The following is an 18,479-nucleotide window of genomic DNA, read 5'->3' as shown; positions in this document are numbered from 1 at the left end:
ATTTTTAGGAAATTCACATGAGCATGTATAATTCATAAAGTCCCAATACTTTTAAAATGTGGAACCCTTATTTCCATTGAGCTGTCTGATAATAAGGTAAAATGCTTCTAAATGGAAGAGTTTAATACAGATTGTTACATAGCTTAGCTGAAAACTTGCTTCAGCCTGAAAATGGGAAATTGAGCTGAGTCTTTAATTTGGATTCTGCTTAGATCAATTCTGTCTTTCTGTATTTCCCACTCATTACAAACAGAAGTAGTAGTTTATTGCATTCCAATGGGTAGTACTATTCAAAGTTTGTGTACAGTTGCTACCAGAACAGAATCCTAACTTTCCTTATATTCTAGTGGTGTAATGTTGCTGCTAATAATGATGGAATTGCAGCTTGGGTTCAAGTACTAAATTCTACACTAAGAACAGCGTTTGTTATGTTGAAGTCAATTCTTAGTTGCTCTCTTCCTACTTTGTTAATAGTGCATATTTCTGAACTCAGTCGGAAATTGAATTTCTGTGCCTGTTTCAGCAGTTTGTATTTTGAGGGGGCATTGTGCTTCAGCCATATATACATCCAGTGTGCATTTCTTGAATGTAGGTCTTAGCATCATTTCTTTTAACTTGCTCCCTTTCAAATACATTATTTTTATAATTTTTTTTCTGAAAACATATATGCATAACATGTAGCTCAGGTAACCTTATACTGATTGGCATTTCTAAATTTTACAGCAATCACTTGGTTTTCAAATCCTGGCGGACATACCTGTCTATCCCAATACATAAGGATTAATAGCAAGTCAGAGAACTTGTTAGACTTGAAATTTTTAGAAACCCTGCTGTCTTGATAAACTGTGAGATTTTTTGGAAGAAAATATTTTCTATGATGTATCTTAATAACAAAGAAGGCAGAAACATGCATTGGATGTAGTATGTGATTTTATTTGAAACGTAATAATTAATTTTTTTCTTACTTTCCAAGTTTTATCAGGATTGGATTATCACCCTAATTATGTGCAGAGTAGCGTCTGCTTGTCATTGTGTGTATTAAAGCACAAACATGTTTAACATTTTTTGTGCTTCAGAAATAACTTTTATAGATTTTAGTTTGAATATTTTCTTTTTCTTTCGCCTTTCTTATTACGTTATCTTAAAATTGATTGTTTTTAACTCTTCCAGCTGTAAATGCTGTGTCCTTGGGAAAGAATGGAGTAGTGGAACTGATGTTTAAGATCATTGGTCCTTTTAGTAAAAAGAACACTAGCCTTATGAAGTAAGTAAGGTCTCTTTAATATAGTATATGGAAAAACCTTAGATATGTTTCAAAACTTACTTGTAGATGAAAATAATATTAGAGAAACCAAATGTAACTCATATTTGAAAGTTAAAGTGAAAGGAGGTGGGAAGGAGAATCACAAATCTGACAGTTTAATTTTACCCAGTAGAGTAACACGAGGTAGTTGAATACCTAGTTACAGTACTGGTAAAAAAATACAAATGTTATTTTTTGTACAGCTATGGAAGCTGTACGATGATTATCCCCAAATCAGGAAAAGCAGATCAAGACAATCCCATCATTTTTTTAATTTGTTGAATTGGTTCGCACATCATCTTTGTGTTTTTTAGAGTGATACTATCTGTTTTATTTTGTAATAGAATTTTCCTTCTGGTTTACTTCAAAGCAATTACAGACTCTGGGAGCAAAACCGTAAAACATAGAGTAGGAGGCACCAGCTATGTCTGTCTAGTGGGCTATTGTGTTAAAAAAAAATAAAATTTGTTACATACCTTAAAGGGGTGACTTTAAATTTCCCCCTTGCCCTGTATTTGTCTTTTTATTTTTTGGAAGTGATTTTAGGTAAAAAATGCATCTAACTGGAGATAACCCTTTCTTTATACACTACTGCCTTTTTGAAGTACATATCTGTAGAAAACTGAATTTTTCATCTCGTTAGTAAAATAATAATCTCATGTTGTTTGTATTCTAACTTCAGTACAAAAAAAATGGTGTTAGGTTATCAAAATCTGGTATTTGTGGTCACTGGAGTATCTTTCTAAAAAATGCCCTGCCCCTTTAAGCCCCAGCTAAAATTAGACATATGAATTTACTGTTCCATTATGTGAGTAGTCATGATATCCTTGTTTGTGGTCTAAGATCAGATGTGTGAAGTTGTCTTTACAAAGAGGGTAAAAATTAGTATATACATTTTCTAGTTGTGCATCTTGAGTTAATAGAGACAAGATCTTCGTGTACAAGAAAAATCTTATGCTGATGGTCTTGTAGAACAGATTGATGAGCATTACTCCTCAATAAATGCATACACTACCCGTTTTGACCTACAGTTTTCTAAAATAGTGTCCTTGGCTTTGTGGAAGTGCCTGTTCAGCTGCTAACATAAAAACATGAGTTTCAGAAGTATCTCATCCATTGAGTATGGTTCATAAACATTACGTTGTCACATAGGGTGTTTTTTTGCAAAGGCTGAAAATCTGTATAGCCATTACATTGATATTTTTAAATTTCACCATCAGACTTCAGATATAGCGGAGATGCATGATGTTTTAGTGAAATCAAATTTTAAAATCAAAGTCTGTGATACAATGCAACCAGGAAAACATGAGAACAGATGCTAAGTAAATCTGTTAGCTGTAAATATTTTGTATAGTTTTACAGTGTTGTAGATTAAGCTTACTGGTTGGTTGTTGTTTTGACTTTTCTTGTTATGTTGACAGGGTTGCTTTAGACACACTTGCTGCATTGCTAAAATCAAGTAAGTGTTTGACTACAAGAAACTGTTTGTCTAGTTGAGAGATATATATATGTGTGTGTGTGTATATAAATACATACACAGAGTAAAACTAATATTAAGTCTGTGGCCAACACAAAATCAAGACTAGGAAATGTCGAAATAAGGCTACAATTTTATCTGCAGTCTCTGGTGCTTTAATATTTGTATGGTATATACATATATGTTTAATAATTAGTTACTGTCTCTTCAGTTATGCAGCAGAAAGGCTGTGCTGCTTCTGCAGAACTGACCTGGATCCAAGGTGGAGAAATAGCCTTTTACAGTCACTCACCTCAGTCCTTCAATAACAGATATCTATGGCATAACTCCTGTGCATCTTCTTTATACATGCATCTTGAAAATATCTTTTGGATGGCAGGGGAGAATACAGGGTTTCTTCAGGTACCTTTCTGAGTAATTAGGTCTTGGGTCCTGATGACAAGTCTGTCAGTGATGCTTATGAAGCGGAACCAAGGGTAACAAAATGATGGTTTGTTCACAGAATTTGACTGTCAAGGCTGGCAGTAGTGGATCCCAACAAATGTCATCTCTGCACATTTTGCACCAGGATTGTAACTGATAAGGAATTAAAAACTTGTTCTCTCCAAACAGTTGTATAAAAGCATTCCTAGTAGTTTTAGTGGAGTTAGGTAAGAACTGAGGCTTGATTAGATTTGCAGAAAACCATTTCAGACAAATGACACGAAACTTCTGTACCAATTATTACAGGGTGCTAAGTTTTCTCATGTTTGATCAGTGTGATATCTTGGTCTCACACATTTGTGTATTTACTAATTTTGGAATTTCTCCTTAGGAAATATAGGGAAAAAAATATTCCTGAATTATTGTCAGTATTCTGTTCTGTAAATTGGCAGCTAAATTTTAATGCTGGGGAAGAAATAAAATGTTGAAAAGGTGTGTCTTTACAACAGCAGGTCTTGTGCATTTATTTTGAAGTATCTTACTCAGTCCTGAGGGGTTTTGATATTGTAACTTCCTACACTTTACTTATGTAAATCTTTTCATAAAAACGCTAATCGCTGGTGTGTAGAGTTCAGTTGTCATAGTGATTACCCAGTATTTGGGGTAGAGGTATTTTGAGTTTATCAAATTTGAGTGACAGTTGCTGCAAAACTGTTCGGGTTGCAAGCAGCAAGAAGTTTGTGTCAAATCTTGTATCGACACAGTGTGTGTGGGTATAGATATGCTTTATATAAACACTTTTTATTTGCTAGCTGACAGTGTCTTACAACTACCTTTAAGTATAATGCACACTGTTCTTCTGGTAAACCATGGAAATTACATGCAATGTTATTCTGAAGAATGAAGTTATCCTAGTGGCCTCAGTTATTCAGTCATTTCTGTTAAGGTTGGTGTACAACTCTGCTAAGCGTGCCTAAAATACTACTTTAAATGAAACAATTCAGTTACTTGGGTAAAAAGAATAATTTTAACATTGATTTGAAAATAATGTTGAAGTCATTGGGCAATTTTTTATTTTCTTTCCTAACTTTTTTTTATAAAGAAACAAATGCCAGGAGAGCAGTAGACAGAGGATATGTGCAGGTGCTTTTAACAATTTACGTTGATTGGCACCGTCATGATAGTCGACATAGATACATGCTGATACGTAAAGGAGTTTTACAGTGCATTAAAAGTGTTACAAACATCAAATTGGGAAGAAAAGCATTCATTGATGCCAATGGGATGAAAATTCTTTACAACACTTCACAAGTAAGTTTATTTCAGTTGTTTTTCTTTGTAGTTGGTTTTGCCTCTTCAGCTTTAAAAACACATTCTGACCTCAAATTTGGTTTAGTTCTGTTATGATACATTCCTGATTATGGGGGTAAGGATTATTTTCTGTATTTGACTAAAGCTGAATGAAAGAGCACATAATTAAATTCATAGCTGCTGTTATTTAGCTGTGACTATCTCTGGGAAGGGCTGTTGGACTTAAAGAAAGGGGAGGGAGTCTTTTAGTTTTGAAGTTTGTGTTTTTAAAAAAAGGTGAATTTGAGTTGGTAGAAGTTCTTCTGGCTTTCAAAGGAGACACTAGCAAAATTTATTGTAACCAAAATACTTTGCTTATTAATGAACTCTAGAAATCTGTAAAGCAAATGTAGTTTCACTGTTAGTTTGAGAGATACTTCTCTTTTCTTCATTATTTTCCTGTTAATAGGAGTGCCTTGCAGTAAGAACTCTTGACCCCCTTGTCAACACATCCAGCCTAATAATGAGAAAATGTTTTCCGAAAAATCGTCTTCCTTTACCAACTATTAAGAGTGCTTTCCATTTCCAACTGCCAGTTATTCCTTCTAGTGGTCCTGTGGCTCAGCTGTACAATTTGCCTCCTGATGGTATGGTAATTTTGTAGTATTTTGTCTTGGCGTATGTCTGACATTGCTTTATGTAAGGTGGAATCATTTTCAGTTATTTGTGTTCTCCAATAAAACTTGGATTCTGAGATCCTGCTCAGCTAGCAAAGGATCTATGACTTGTTAGTGTGGAGCATCAATTTCTAATAAGTTTTAGCTGATGAAAATTTTGTCTGCATATATGTGGTTATGTTTCTGAGATACAAGATAAAAAATAAAACAGGAACTAAAATGTGATGTTCATCAAACTCTTAAGTGTAAACCGTAGGCTGTACATGTTAGTCTACAATGGTCTCTCTTTTTAAGTCTTACATACATTCTCCTGTATGAAATGTAATGTAGTGTACATCCTGTTTTACAGGAGTGTATAGTTCTTGATTTCTTTATGGAAATCTGATAAACTGGATGTAGTGAATTTAGATTAACATGTGCCATTTGAAGCATTGTTTTTTAATTTATTGTGGTTATTCCTTCACTCGCATGATGTGAAAAGTAGAGCCACTTTCTTGAACTGTTGCAGCCTCTTAGGCAACACTTGTCTGCAAAGCACTTGTATGATTCTTTGTAGGAAATAGATTCATCCCATTATGATCACCTTGCGTTATTTTTGGATAATTAATGTTTAAAGCATTTTCAGGTGTGGTGAAACAACTTGGCACCTGGATAAGCAACTGATGAGGTTGCTGTCAGAAAGTTACTCTAAAATGAAGAGGCAAAGTCAGACTTTGTAATATATTCTTATTCACAATATGTCCTGAAACAAAATGTGATCAGAGCTGAAAGAAGACAGCTATCTGATTGAGGTTCATATGCATCAGACTCGAATTACAGGAGTTTAGAGTTTGCTTGTGTTTTGTCTTCAAAGTTTTAGGTGTGTGTTCCAAAATCCACAGAAATTAAACCTTTACTTAATACAGTATTTTTTGGTACTCTGTAATACCTATTTAGAAACTTCCTATTCTGTTGAAGTAGACTACTGATAGTTGTCTTTTTTTAAATAGGTTTGTTATCTATTAAAAAAGAAGTGAAAAACCTAAGGAAATAGAACACATAGGATTTTCTTTTTAAGGAAAAACTTCTGCATTAAAAGATGTGTAGAATGTTGGGGTGTGTACAGCTCTGAGTTTATTACAAGTATAATCTTGTATAGTCAGCGCTGTAAAAGTAATACATGTAATCTTTCTGAATACACTAGAAAATCAGTATGATTTGTATACCTCTGAGTGAGCCTTTTACTGACAATCAGCAAATTTCCTGTATGGAATAAACTCTTTCAGAAAACATAACAAAAACCCCCAGTATTCAAACTGCATGAGATTTCTAGAAAAAAGATCAAATTTGCCACTAGTAGGCAGCACATCTGCCAAAATAACCAGTTAATGCCCACTTCCACATATTAGGGAGTTAGCCTAGTTCTTGTTAGTCCTAGGAGGACTAGGACTAAAAAAGAAGAAGTCCTAGATCCTTCAGTGTACTGGGTCTCTAACTTAAGTAGAAATCGGTCATTAATGTCCAAATACATCCACATGTCTAAAAAATAACGGCTTGCCGTAGTTTTTGGGGTAACATTTAGGTCAGTTGCAGTTGCAGTGACCACACTCCTTGAATATTTTCCTTACTGGTTGAATCTCTGGTGATATGCTTCTGAGGTTTTTTTTCAATTGTTAGGCCCCATTTAAGCAAGGCAAAAAAGGTGAAGTGCTTTGTCCCACTGTTTCCTGCTACTGGGTCAATACTAGCTGACATGACTAAAAGCTACTGAGATCTCAATTTTTTTTGGACATAGTCATTGTTAAAAGAGAAGCTGCTACCCGAGGATTCACACACCAGTCTCACACACACACCACCCCAGACTTTAACTTCTAGGACCAGAGTCCCTTCACAGTGGGCAACTCCAGTGAGCTGATGGGTGCCCCTTTCCACTCCTCGCACCCACACATATGCTCACTCTCAGGCGCTTCCTCTTCCCTCATGCTCGACCCTGGGTTTCCTGAAGCAGAATCTCTGATGTGACATATGCCAGACGAACTTAGTAGGTGGTGCAATGGTGAAGAACAGCTCAGGCTGGGTACTTCTGGAGAGGGACCCCAAACAAACAAATCTCTGGGCAATTACACCCTTACAGTCTAATTTCCCCTCCCCTCGTGAGATGGTTCGGTCCAGTAGCAGTATTTGGGTCTGGGGTCTCCTTGTGCCTCATTGGACCCTTTCACTGTCTCCAGGAGGGCTGTTCTTTTTCTTTTCTTGATGGGGCAACTTCTGCTGATGCATGTGGCTACCTTATCTTTCTAATTTGCACCAGTTTCGGGGCCTTCCCTCATGTAACTAAGTCAGAGTTTAGTGTAAGTTTATCAGTATCTAGGTGAAAGTTTACCGCTTGTGGCCTAAGGCTTTTTGCTAATGCTATAAAATGGATTCCATTTGAACTAGGGTGTGACTCCTGTAACAGTCGTTATTACTTACTTTGGGAAAAGTTGTCAGAGGCATCTCATTTTGTGCTGACCTCAAGCCATGCTGAGATGTTCTTGGCATATCCACATTGTAAAGTATTTCTAATGGCCATCTGCCGTCTTACTGGGGTTTTTTGGGTGGCGGTGTATCAGATGTTTTTTGGTTTTGTTTTGCTTTGTTTAAAATAGAGATCTTTGTTTTGACTTAAAACTGGGTGGAAATTAAAGAAATAGAGTCTGCAGTATTGTCAAACAAGCATTTTGTTTTGTAAATCTGTTAATAGTGATTAGTGTTTACTAGTTGGTCTTTTCAAGTGGTAAATAAAAAAGAAAATAAGAGAGGATTTTTTTTTTTAGTATATATATTGGATTAAATGTATAATCTGCCTTACAAAACTTTTTCGTATCATAGTGGATGATGTAGTAGATGAAAGTGATGATAACGATGATGCTGAAGCAGAATCAGAAGTTGAAACTGAAAATGACGATGACAAGGACCAACATTTTAAGGTTCGTATGAGATGAAATTAACAGGCAAAAATCAAGCATAACAGTTTGGGGATTTTTTTTCTTAAGTTGCTTGAATCATATATACAGCCATGTCTTTTAAGTGATAAAAGGACTTTGAGGAAGTTTTCAGGGCAATTTCTAAAATTAAAAAAGGTCCTGAAGCCTAAGGCAGGTGGGTGCTGCTTGAAAATATCATCCTTTGTTCAGATTGCTTCAGGATTTTTATCAAAGCCTGTTTGCTTCACACTTAAAGTGTCTGGAGTACAGTGGAATGGAACTGGGACTCTTTTAGCAGTGCTCTGTTCCCAACTTTTATTTCTCTAAGCCCTCTCTTCCCACCTAAGCCACCCAGCATGTAGGAACTACTCTAATTTTTGCCATTGATTTGGACTGGAATTCACTATGTCAGTGTTTCAGCAAGGTGGTTTTGAAGTTCAGACAACTGTAGAGGTAGAGATCAGACCTCTCACTGTTGTATCAGTTTTGGGAAGGTCTTGTTTTGCTCTCCAGCTGCCAGTCAGGACATGAAAAGACATTTGGTCAGAACTTTATTCTATATTTTTGTGTTACACAAATACAGGAGTTAATGGAATTGTCTGTCCGTGGACTGGAATGACAAATATTACTCAAGGTTCTCATGAGACCTGATGAAGGGAGTTACTTTCCGTAGAAGCAGTTACTCCTTTGTCACTGCAGTCAGATGAAATCTCCACACTCACGTTGCAATAGCTGGATTATGCACAGATCTCATGTAAAGTGTAGTCTAATGTCTGTGCATAATATGTTTGGATGAAAGGAAGAAAATTGTGATGTTTGTAATATTTCTGCTGAAAAGGAGGCTTTAGCATACTAATAAAACCTTCAAGGTGAAACATGCCGTTCAGCCAATTTTAAAATAGTGATACTAAGCTTTTAAAGCACAGATGTGTCAGAAGTAAAAGGCGAATGTAATTATTTTAGAAGTTCATTAATTCTGGATGCAAGATTAATTTATTCTGGTGCTCTTTCAGAATGATGATATTGAGACTGATATTAATAAACTGAAACCTAGACAGGAACTGGGAAGACCCATAGAAGAACTGAAAATCTATGAGCAATTTTTCCCAGAACTTTCAGAAAACTTTCAGGTAAAGTATGTGATTCCCAACCCATTCCTTGGGTTGACTCTGGAATACACTTTGACATTCCTTTTTTGGGTGGATAGTTCCTCTAGGGGAAAAAAGAGAGTCTGCAGTTCTAGATCTACATATGAGAGTACTATATAATGAGTTATTTAGTTAAATGTTATGAGTTACTTTAATCTGAGAAGGGGACTGTGGACAGATATAAAGGAAAACTATTTTCTTATGTCAATATTGCACACAGAGAAAGTAAAATTGTAAGAAAGGACATGAAATTTCTGACAAAGATTCATACTCATTGTATTAAGTATTTCCTTAAATGCTGTGCACTGCTGAAGTAGTTCGTTAAAATATCTGGGGAATCACATTGACTTGATAATTTGTTATTGATGAAGTACTTGTTTATTGCTTTGACACTTCTTATAAAAGCTGAAACTTCATTGCTATGTTTATGTATGTTTAAAACATAACAAGTGTCATATTTTAAATTACACTTATTTTAGATTATTGCAAAACATACCTCAGGAGCAATGAAAGAGAAAGTTTTCTAATATAAACAAAACTTTAGGAACTGTTTACTTCTTAAAAATAAATCTTTTTATTATCTTTTTATTTTTTCAGGAGTGTGACTTAGTTTCCAAGGAACCAAAGCCTTTTGTACCCGATGCAAATCTGAGTGGACCTATTGTTGTTCCTACAGCAGGAGAGGAGCACTCTGCTGAAGCAAATCAGTCAACTAACAGAGTTGCTTTGAAGGAGGGCAATCCTTTATTGACAGAGGAATACAATAGAAGGCCAGCTTTTCTGGAACTACCAAAGAAAGATAGTATCAAAGACAGCAGTTTACATCAGCAAAATGATCAAAGGAACCTGCTTACATCATGCCAGTGTCTAAGCCAAGAAATTGTGAAAGGCTTGGACAGAATCAGTCTGCAGAACAGTGCAAAAAATGATAAGTATTATGGTACAGGATGTGTAATAAAAAAAGAAAGCAAAACTAGCCTTACCACACCTGCTGGTAGTAAACCTTGTGAACATATTTCGCCCTGTGGAAGTAGCCTCTTTGAAGGTTCGTCTGTCCAGCTGGGAAAACTTTGCTGCACTGGAGTGGATTCAGAGGAGGAGGATTCTAGATCTACTTCTTCAGGGGAACAAGTCATGCTTGAGGTTTCTGATGTATCACCAGTTCATGACTGTGATCTTTATATTGAAATGGTAAAAAACACGAAGTCTATTCTTGAATATGCAGAAGTGGCCTATCCAGATTATTTTGGTCATATTCCACCCCCATTTGAGGAGCCTATTCTGGAAAGGCCGTATGGGGTGCAGAGGTGAGTTACCATACTCTATTTTTCTTGTTATTTTTGTTCACTTGGGAAACAATGTTTAGGATGAGATTAACAGGCATGTATACAATCTTTACTTTGGCATCTAAAATAGGTGAGCAGGCATTGATAAAGGCAGAGCCATGAAGAAGAAAACAATCTGATTCTGTAATTCAGCTTCTAAATACTAAGTTTAATTTATAGTCATCCCTTAGTCAACCATTACCTGTCTAAATTTGTAAAAAAAAACCCTGATAAAAAAACCAAAAACCTTACCTGAATGCTCCCTTCAGTCTTGGCAAAGATAGGACATTTGGTAGTTTAAAGATACTTCAGCCCTTCCCTTTGCTGTGCCAACAAAGCTATCATTCAGGAGAATGTAGAGGAAAAAATTAATTCAGTGTTTGCTTTTAGTGCTTGTAGTATAACAAAATTTAGAGGTCACAAATGCTGAGGATGCAGTTTGTGTTAGGTCCTGCAAGATGAGACATAATAAACACAGGATGAAAAATAAACCAACAAAAAACAGCACTTCAGCACAACCATTTATTTCTTCACTGAGACGTATTAGAAGGTGATGAAGGGTGATGTGACTCTTAAGAATAATTTGCAGATGTGGTAGGAAGAGCTGGCTCGTATGCATAGTAAGCTACTGTAAAGACAGACGAGCATGTTAGCAGAGCATGTAATAGTAGGTATGAGACCTTGCCCCTTGCTTAATTATTAGATTGAATGCTTTCAGCTTGTAACTTTAACCATTTTCATCAGATTCTTCATATTTACGTTTAGTTATTAAAATTAAGAGATGAAGTCTCTTTAGGTTATATAATTAAAATCCTTTAGCTGTTTCACACGTCATAAAAAAGTGATGTTTCTAGTGAAATCAGCAAGTGTTGAAACACTAATGATGTGATGAATATACTGTTACTAGAAAGCACTGTTCAGTGTTGAAGAAGAGTAATCTTCCCTATGAGCTTATTTTTAGATAGATTCAGCTGATATAGAAGGGAGATAAGTGATTTCTGACTCAAGACTAAGGACTGCATTTTAAGAAAATTTGCAAATCTTCATATATGTTTTTGTTAGTACTTGATAATTCTGATTTTCCCTGATTAAAATTGAGTGAAGTCAGATAAAATTTGTCATTCCAATGCTCGTTCTTCTTAGAGTTAATGCAGTGCTTTGTATCTGTCTTTTAACCAACAAACCTACTTTTGTGTTTATACATATAGTTGATTTCTTAACAGGGAAGGTAATTCTAGAGTATATTTCATTTTAACATTGTTTTATTTTTGTTATATTTTCTATGTTGAAAGTAACTTGTTTAGGTCTTGTGTGAAACAAGAATAAAATATCAGGTAATACTGCTAAACTTGAATCAAAAATCCTGCATCACCTTTTTAAAGTACACTGGTCTAAGAATTCCATTTTCTACAAATGACTCAGTCTTATTATGGCAATGTAACAAATTTCTGAGAAGAGAACTTGTTTAAAAAGGGCTTAATCTTTTTAGGAATTTACAGTTTATAGGAATATGTTGAAAATGAGTTTGGTAGGAAACATGGAGGAGCTTTCAAGTCTTCTACAAAGCCATGTCCAAACTCTTTTGGCATTCAATTGGTTTTATGTTCTCCTTAATGTCTGTCCTTAACTAAGCAGTTATTTACTGCTTGTCAGCTAAGTCGTCTTTAGAAAACAAATGGTTGCCTTAATCCATCCCTGTAATTTAAGAAAACGTTGTGGGAGGCTGAGGTGGGGAGTTAGTGGGTGTTCTTTTTACTTCTATTACACAAATGTGGTACGGGTTTGGGTTTTTTTTAAGCCTTGCAATACGCTAAGAGATGCAGTGTTTTTGAATTTGTGCTTTGGAGTGCTTTTGCTCTTTCATTTGCATTTAGTAATGTGTAATTTACACCAAATGTCTTGCCAAATTATTACTGTTTGGAAAAATGTTATTGAGAAAAACTGAAATGTTTTATATTACTCTATCTTTTAGGGAAGAAAATTATTATATAAATCAATACCCTATAAATTTGTGTTTAAATTGCTACTTTTCTGCATTCCTTAAAATTTTAGGTTGTTTTTTGCTGTACACTTCAGTATTTTCTAATCATCTGACACTTAGAAGTGATCATTGGGTAAATCAGGGTTCACAAAGGGCTAATCTATAAATATAGAGCTCCACATCAACAGTGTTGTTTTCATATTTTTTCCTTTAATTATCTTTTAGCTGCCTCTTTTCTCTTGATTTCTCGGAACCTGAAAATGTCTGCTGCTACTTTTCCTTTTTGTGTGCATCTTGAATACCATTTCTTCTTTCCTTTTGTCTACGTTGGTATTGTTATGGTATTTGAATGCCTGCTATCCATTAATGGGCTTTGTCTTGCCAAAACTCATGTGATGATAGGAAGTATTATGACCCTTTAGAGCTGAGGCATACTGAGATCTAAGGGGTTGTGTAAGATCAAGTGCAGATAAAAATCTGTAGTTCTGCCCTGAGCTGAACCTGATCAGATAGATTGTAGTGAGTCAGCCTCTTTATGATTTTGTCAGTATACTGGACTTGTGACTTGTTTTCTATTCCCGTCAGTTTTAATTTAACAAGAGGCACTAGAGTGTGCACTTACCTTTGTTTTCTCACTTGTTAACAATATTATTTTAATTAAATGGAGAATGTTCAGCCTGAACGTAGTTTACTGCTCTGTTCCTGTATTCTTCATTGTTAATCTGCCTCCTTTTCTTCTTATTGCAGGTGCTGTGCAAGCTTTTCCACACAGCTCTGCCACTATATTTCATTCTTGAACTGCAACACATTCTTACTTTTCCAAACCAGGACCTAGATACTGCCAGTTGTGCAATGGTTTTATGATCTGGATAAACATACACCTGACATTTGGCTGACATCACCAAATTCATTCTTATTTGTTACCTAGTCGATAAATGAACCTAGATCTCCAGAGGTGAAAAGCTAGTGCACTAACACACTTGCTGCACGACCTACTCTAAAACTCTTTAATTTTAGTTATGGTAGGACTCATGAAAGTTACTAATGTTATCAAGTGCTGTCCTGGATTGAAGCATTAACATAAGTAATGTTTGAGTAATTCCTGCTTCTACTATAAAGTATGAAACGGTGCGGTTTTTTTCTATAAGATGAAACCCAGTGGGTTGTATGCATGAAAACTCAGTTGTCACATACAAATACTGGACTCAGTCAGCTGTGAATGTAGGTGTTCAAACTTAAGTTTGTGCACATAAATGGGGGTGAGGCTGAGTTCTCTCTGAAAATCTGTCCCACTGTCTTCATGTCAACTTTGTTGGTTTTCATTGTTGTATGAGGTAATTCCTCTTATGTAATTGGAAACCGTATGCAACAACTTAAACTCTGCTTTTTATTTTAGGACAAAAATCTCTCAAGATATTGAAAGGCTGATTCATCAAAATGACATTATAGACAGAGTTGTGTATGACCTCGATAATTCGAGGTAGGTTTTTACCCTTCTGAAAACAATATTCAGCAAATACACTAAGCCTGTTCTACTTTCTCTGTGATACGATTTGTCATATTTAAAGCAGTACTATTATGACAGACTGCAGTGAAAGTTTCATCTGATATAACAGTGTTTCTGCTATCTAGGCTGTATTTCATAGACTCAATCATTAAGGTTGAAGAAGAGCTTTAAGATCATCAAGTCCAACTGCTAAATGGTGGTTCAAAATAATTTTTAAATTACCAAGTGAGGGCTAAAATAAACTTAATGAATTTGTTTTACTTAAGTTTGTGTTATTCATTTTGGTCCGTTTTCTTTTTCTACTCATAGTTGTTCAGTACCAGAGGAAGCAGATGTTTTGAAGTTTAATTCCAAATTTGAATCTGGAAATCTGCGCAAAGTTATTCAGATCAGAAAGTAAGATGTTTCAACTCTTCTTTTCACACATAAGGCCTTTTATTTCTGCTTCTTAAAAAAAAGATTGATTTGTTTTTGTTAATCTTTAGAAATGAATATGATCTAATTCTGAACTCGGACATAAATAGCAATCACTATCATCAATGGTTTTACTTTGAAGTCAGTGGAATGAAAACTGGCATTGGTTACCGGTTTAACATCATCAACTGTGAAAAGTCAAACAGTCAGTTTAACTATGGTAAGATAAATTTCCCATACTTTGAGAAGAAATACATAGAAAAATAGCTGTAGTAGACGGCTCAGCTGTTTCCTTCCCTCTGCCCTGGGATCGGTAGTGTATTCATGTTGTCAGACCAGATTCTTTTTTAATAGTATTACTAAAAAATATTTTGACAAGTTTTAGTTAAAAAGAAAAAAATTATCTTAAAACACTGGCTGTCAGTGTTTAAAATGAAGTTTTGTAAGTGAAGCCAAAGCAGAAGAAATTTGCTAGTGGCTGCAGCTATAAATTTGCCTTAAGACCACTGTGGGGGGGACAGCACCGAAGCCTGTCAATCAAAACAGGTGCAAGAAGAATGACAGCTGTCATCATTAATCCCTTTCTGAATAGAGGTGTATTTTCAGATGTGAAAGTAAGCGGTGACATTCTCAAACAGTTTGGTCTCACTATGGGAAGAGAGGCATGTTATTTGAGAAGGAAAAGGTAGTCGAATTTGAAATGTGTGGCTTTGTAGGTGAGCCTTGCAGTCTCCAGCAAGTAGTGTTTGCTGCTTGTACCTCATCTAAAAGTACTGGTTTACTGAATATACCTTTCTTGTTGGGGGAGGTGGGAGTAGTGTGTGTCTTTCAGCTTAAAATAATTTGTTTTGTAAGGTTTTTTTTCCCCTACTGGATTTTCTGAAATTCTTCATTTAAGAAGGCTGAAGTTCTTCTCTCCCCACCCCCAGCCTCAAATTCTTGGGACAGAGTAACATCATATTTTTCTTTGTCATCATTGTACAATTAACATTGATAAAATCCAAGATTACCAGGTAGTTTGACCAGTAATAAGATGCTTTTAAACTGTTTACTAATGTTTATCAGTTACCTTACATCTTCATTCATATGTTGCACATATTTACGTAGTAGTTGCTTTTGGCTTTTTAAGTACACTGACTGAATCAGTCAGTATATTTGGCTAATTATCTAATTAATAAATAATGCTCAATTAATATGTATTATTTTCTGTTCTAACTTCATGTTAGGTATTCAACTTAAATATACCCTCCAAAAAATATAAACTTTAAAGAGTTACTCTTTAAAAAAAAAAACCATCAGTTTCCAGCTATCCGGGTGAATGAAAAATAGTATCAATTTTTTGTATTGATTTTGAAGCCTCTTTTGTAATGGTGAGTTGCATGGAGTGGGACCCAAGACTTCTTGTAGATTACCATGCATGGTAACCACAGCTTTCATTTGAACATTTCATTTTGGTCTTCTGTAGGTCTGATTCTTTTTTTTTTTTTTTCCTTTTAATTTGTTATTTTCTGAAAATTAGGACATGATGAGGGTAGAGGGGGAAGAATCTTTTGTCACATGGTTTAAAGAGTGTACGATACCGAAGCACTCATGAAAATACAATTTGTGAGAGTGAGTAAATGAGGATAGGTAGTTTGGAGACTCACATATATAAGTGTTGATGTGGTCCATTACTGCTAAGATCTTGATGTTTAATGTTAAACATTAAAGTGAGATGCATTTCTTCTTTAAGGTATGCAGCCCCTCATGTATTCTGTTCAAGAAGCATTAAACTCTCGACCATGTTGGACTCGTGTTGGGACAGATATTTGTTACTATAAGTAAGTACACCAATCAAACATACTGCAAATCTTACACTGAAGACTAGTACGATGTACAATTTTGGAGGAGAAATGTTTGCTTCTGAGTTTGATAATTGTATTTTAGTAGTTCTGTTGTAAACAGAGTTTTCTTCCTCTGTTGCTCTCCAGAGTAACAGAAGTGATCAAAATATGTAGGGTCTTATTTTGTTAGCACACTGCTAATATTTAAGCTGTTCATCTTTTATACTTTTGTCAGAAATTGCATACTCTTCCTTAGAGAAGGAGAAGCTTTTAAGGGAATGTGTATATGCATGCTTACTTGAAGTCTTAATAGTGACTTCCAGCAACACTGGTCACATGGTGCTTGTGATTAGACTCCTGTATTCTATGATGCAATCATTGTAGAGCAATCCTGGAACGAAGGATGAGGTGGTACAGCATAGCCACGCGTTATCCTTCCTGGTCAAGAATTGTTTGCTTCCCCTTTTTTTTTCTTTTGTGTGGTGTTTTTTGTTGTTTTGGGGGTTTTGTTTTGGTTTTGTTACTTGTTTTTGTTTACTCACCTTTTCCCAATATGAATGAATGTGTATCACTGCTGTAATAAAGTATCTTTATAGATGGTGGGAACCAGTGTATTTAACCTGGATATATGCAGAAGAGAAATACAATCACTAAAAATTCTCCTGGCTCTTAGAATGTGTCTTCAGGAATAATAAATAATATGAAAAAAAATATTCTAATGTGTTTATTACCTTCATTTTACTCTTTACTCTTAGGAATCACTTTTCAAGAAGTTCAATTGCTGCTGGAGGTCAGAAAGGAAAATCTTATTACACAATTACGTTCACAGTGACTTTCCAACATAAAGATGATGTCTGCTACTTTGCTTACCATTATCCATATACATACTCAACTTTAAAGGTGAGGAGATTATGATCTCTTACATAGATGGATATATTTTTGGACAATATGAAATGTAAACATTCATGAGTGAATTATTTTTATTTCCTCTTATAAAGTTCAAAATGCTTCTTAAAATGGAGAAGTTTCATAAAATGTTAGTGTTTAGACTGGCCAAGTGTATAGGTTGTTCTAAAGAACAGTCCCTAGAAAAATAAAATTGATACTTACTTTCAGGCTAAATTGTTTTTCTGGGAATCATAATTCATAGTTGACTGGAAACAGTGCTAATTGGATGAAGTATTTGTGTTTGAGTCAAATGACTCACATCCTGCTGTTCTACATATACCTCTTCATAACTGACCTATTCAAGTTACTATATTTACTTGTTATTCTTTTTTGCACTGAAAAGGTCCCTGATCAGATAACCTTAATGAAGCAGAGGTTCTTACCTTCCACATACCCTTACAGTATCATCTGGTAGAAAATAATGTACCCTCTGTGCCTTCATCTTCCTAAAAGCAGTTGGAAAAACAGACTGTGTAAAGAGAAGTATTCAGTCAGTCAGAGATGTAGAGAATGATATTTTATGGTCAAAATTATGATGAAAGATTTAACATTGTTTAGAACAATGAAAAGAAAGATCAATTAAATAGTAGCTGTGGAATATGCTGTGATACGTGATTGCAAATGATTTGAAGTATTTTTTCATTATTTTGGGGATGAAGATGCATCTTCAGAAGCTGGAATCTATGCACAACCCTCAACAGATATATTTTCGACAACATGTTCTCTGTGAGACCCTGGCTGGCAACAGTTGTCCCTTAGTCACTATTACAGCCATGCCAGAGTCCAATTACTATGAACATATCTGTCAGTTCAGTAAGTGTGACTTTTCTTTCTTATCAACTGAAAAGAATGTAAAACTAACTCTTTATGAAAAAAAATAGTATTATCTGTTGTGTACTGTAAAAATAGCAATATAAAATAAGGTTAATGAATTTAATGACATTTAAGAAGCATCAATATTTAGGATTTGCTTTGTATTTAATAATATTTATTTGTGGTAGATACTTTTGTATGTTACATTTTGCAGACAACATTTCTTGGAAAAGAATACCTGAATTCTGAGTAACTTCTTTTCCAAATGCTCAGGTTATTTGCTTGTCAAAAAATCTTTCATAAAGCCAATATCTAAGGTAGTGTGATTTGAAGTGAGCTTAGTTCTGACAGCTTTCTTGGTTTGTTCCTCTACCCTAGTATTTTTCTTGGCTATTGGAAAAAAGC

The 18,479-nt window shown here is 35.0% G+C and overlaps 1 protein-coding gene across 1 annotated transcript in view; it reads left to right on the top strand.

Moving 5' to 3' along the window:
* Positions 1-18,479, top strand: part of AGTPBP1 (ATP/GTP binding carboxypeptidase 1) — a gene marked incomplete at its 3' end in the record, with an annotated part of 51,288 nt that overhangs the window by 9,482 nt on the left and 23,327 nt on the right. Inside the window, exons 7-19 of the mRNA XM_082013645.1 lie at positions 1,171-1,264; positions 2,725-2,762; positions 4,306-4,514; positions 4,963-5,140; positions 8,021-8,118; positions 9,129-9,245; positions 9,861-10,570; positions 13,966-14,049; positions 14,386-14,472; positions 14,562-14,710; positions 16,223-16,310; positions 17,069-17,213; positions 17,921-18,074. Of these exons, the coding sequence (XP_081869771.1) occupies positions 1,171-1,264; positions 2,725-2,762; positions 4,306-4,514; positions 4,963-5,140; positions 8,021-8,118; positions 9,129-9,245; positions 9,861-10,570; positions 13,966-14,049; positions 14,386-14,472; positions 14,562-14,710; positions 16,223-16,310; positions 17,069-17,213; positions 17,921-18,074 (2,151 nt within the window). The remainder of the gene's footprint in view (positions 1-1,170; positions 1,265-2,724; positions 2,763-4,305; positions 4,515-4,962; positions 5,141-8,020; positions 8,119-9,128; positions 9,246-9,860; positions 10,571-13,965; positions 14,050-14,385; positions 14,473-14,561; positions 14,711-16,222; positions 16,311-17,068; positions 17,214-17,920; positions 18,075-18,479) is intronic.

Source organism: Phaethon aethereus (assembly GCF_964289735.1).
Source record: "Phaethon aethereus genome assembly, chromosome: Z".
Taxonomy (NCBI): domain Eukaryota; kingdom Metazoa; phylum Chordata; class Aves; order Phaethontiformes; family Phaethontidae; genus Phaethon; species Phaethon aethereus.
The sequence above is the reverse complement of the archived record's forward strand: the minus strand, read 5'-3'. Positions and strand labels throughout refer to the sequence as shown.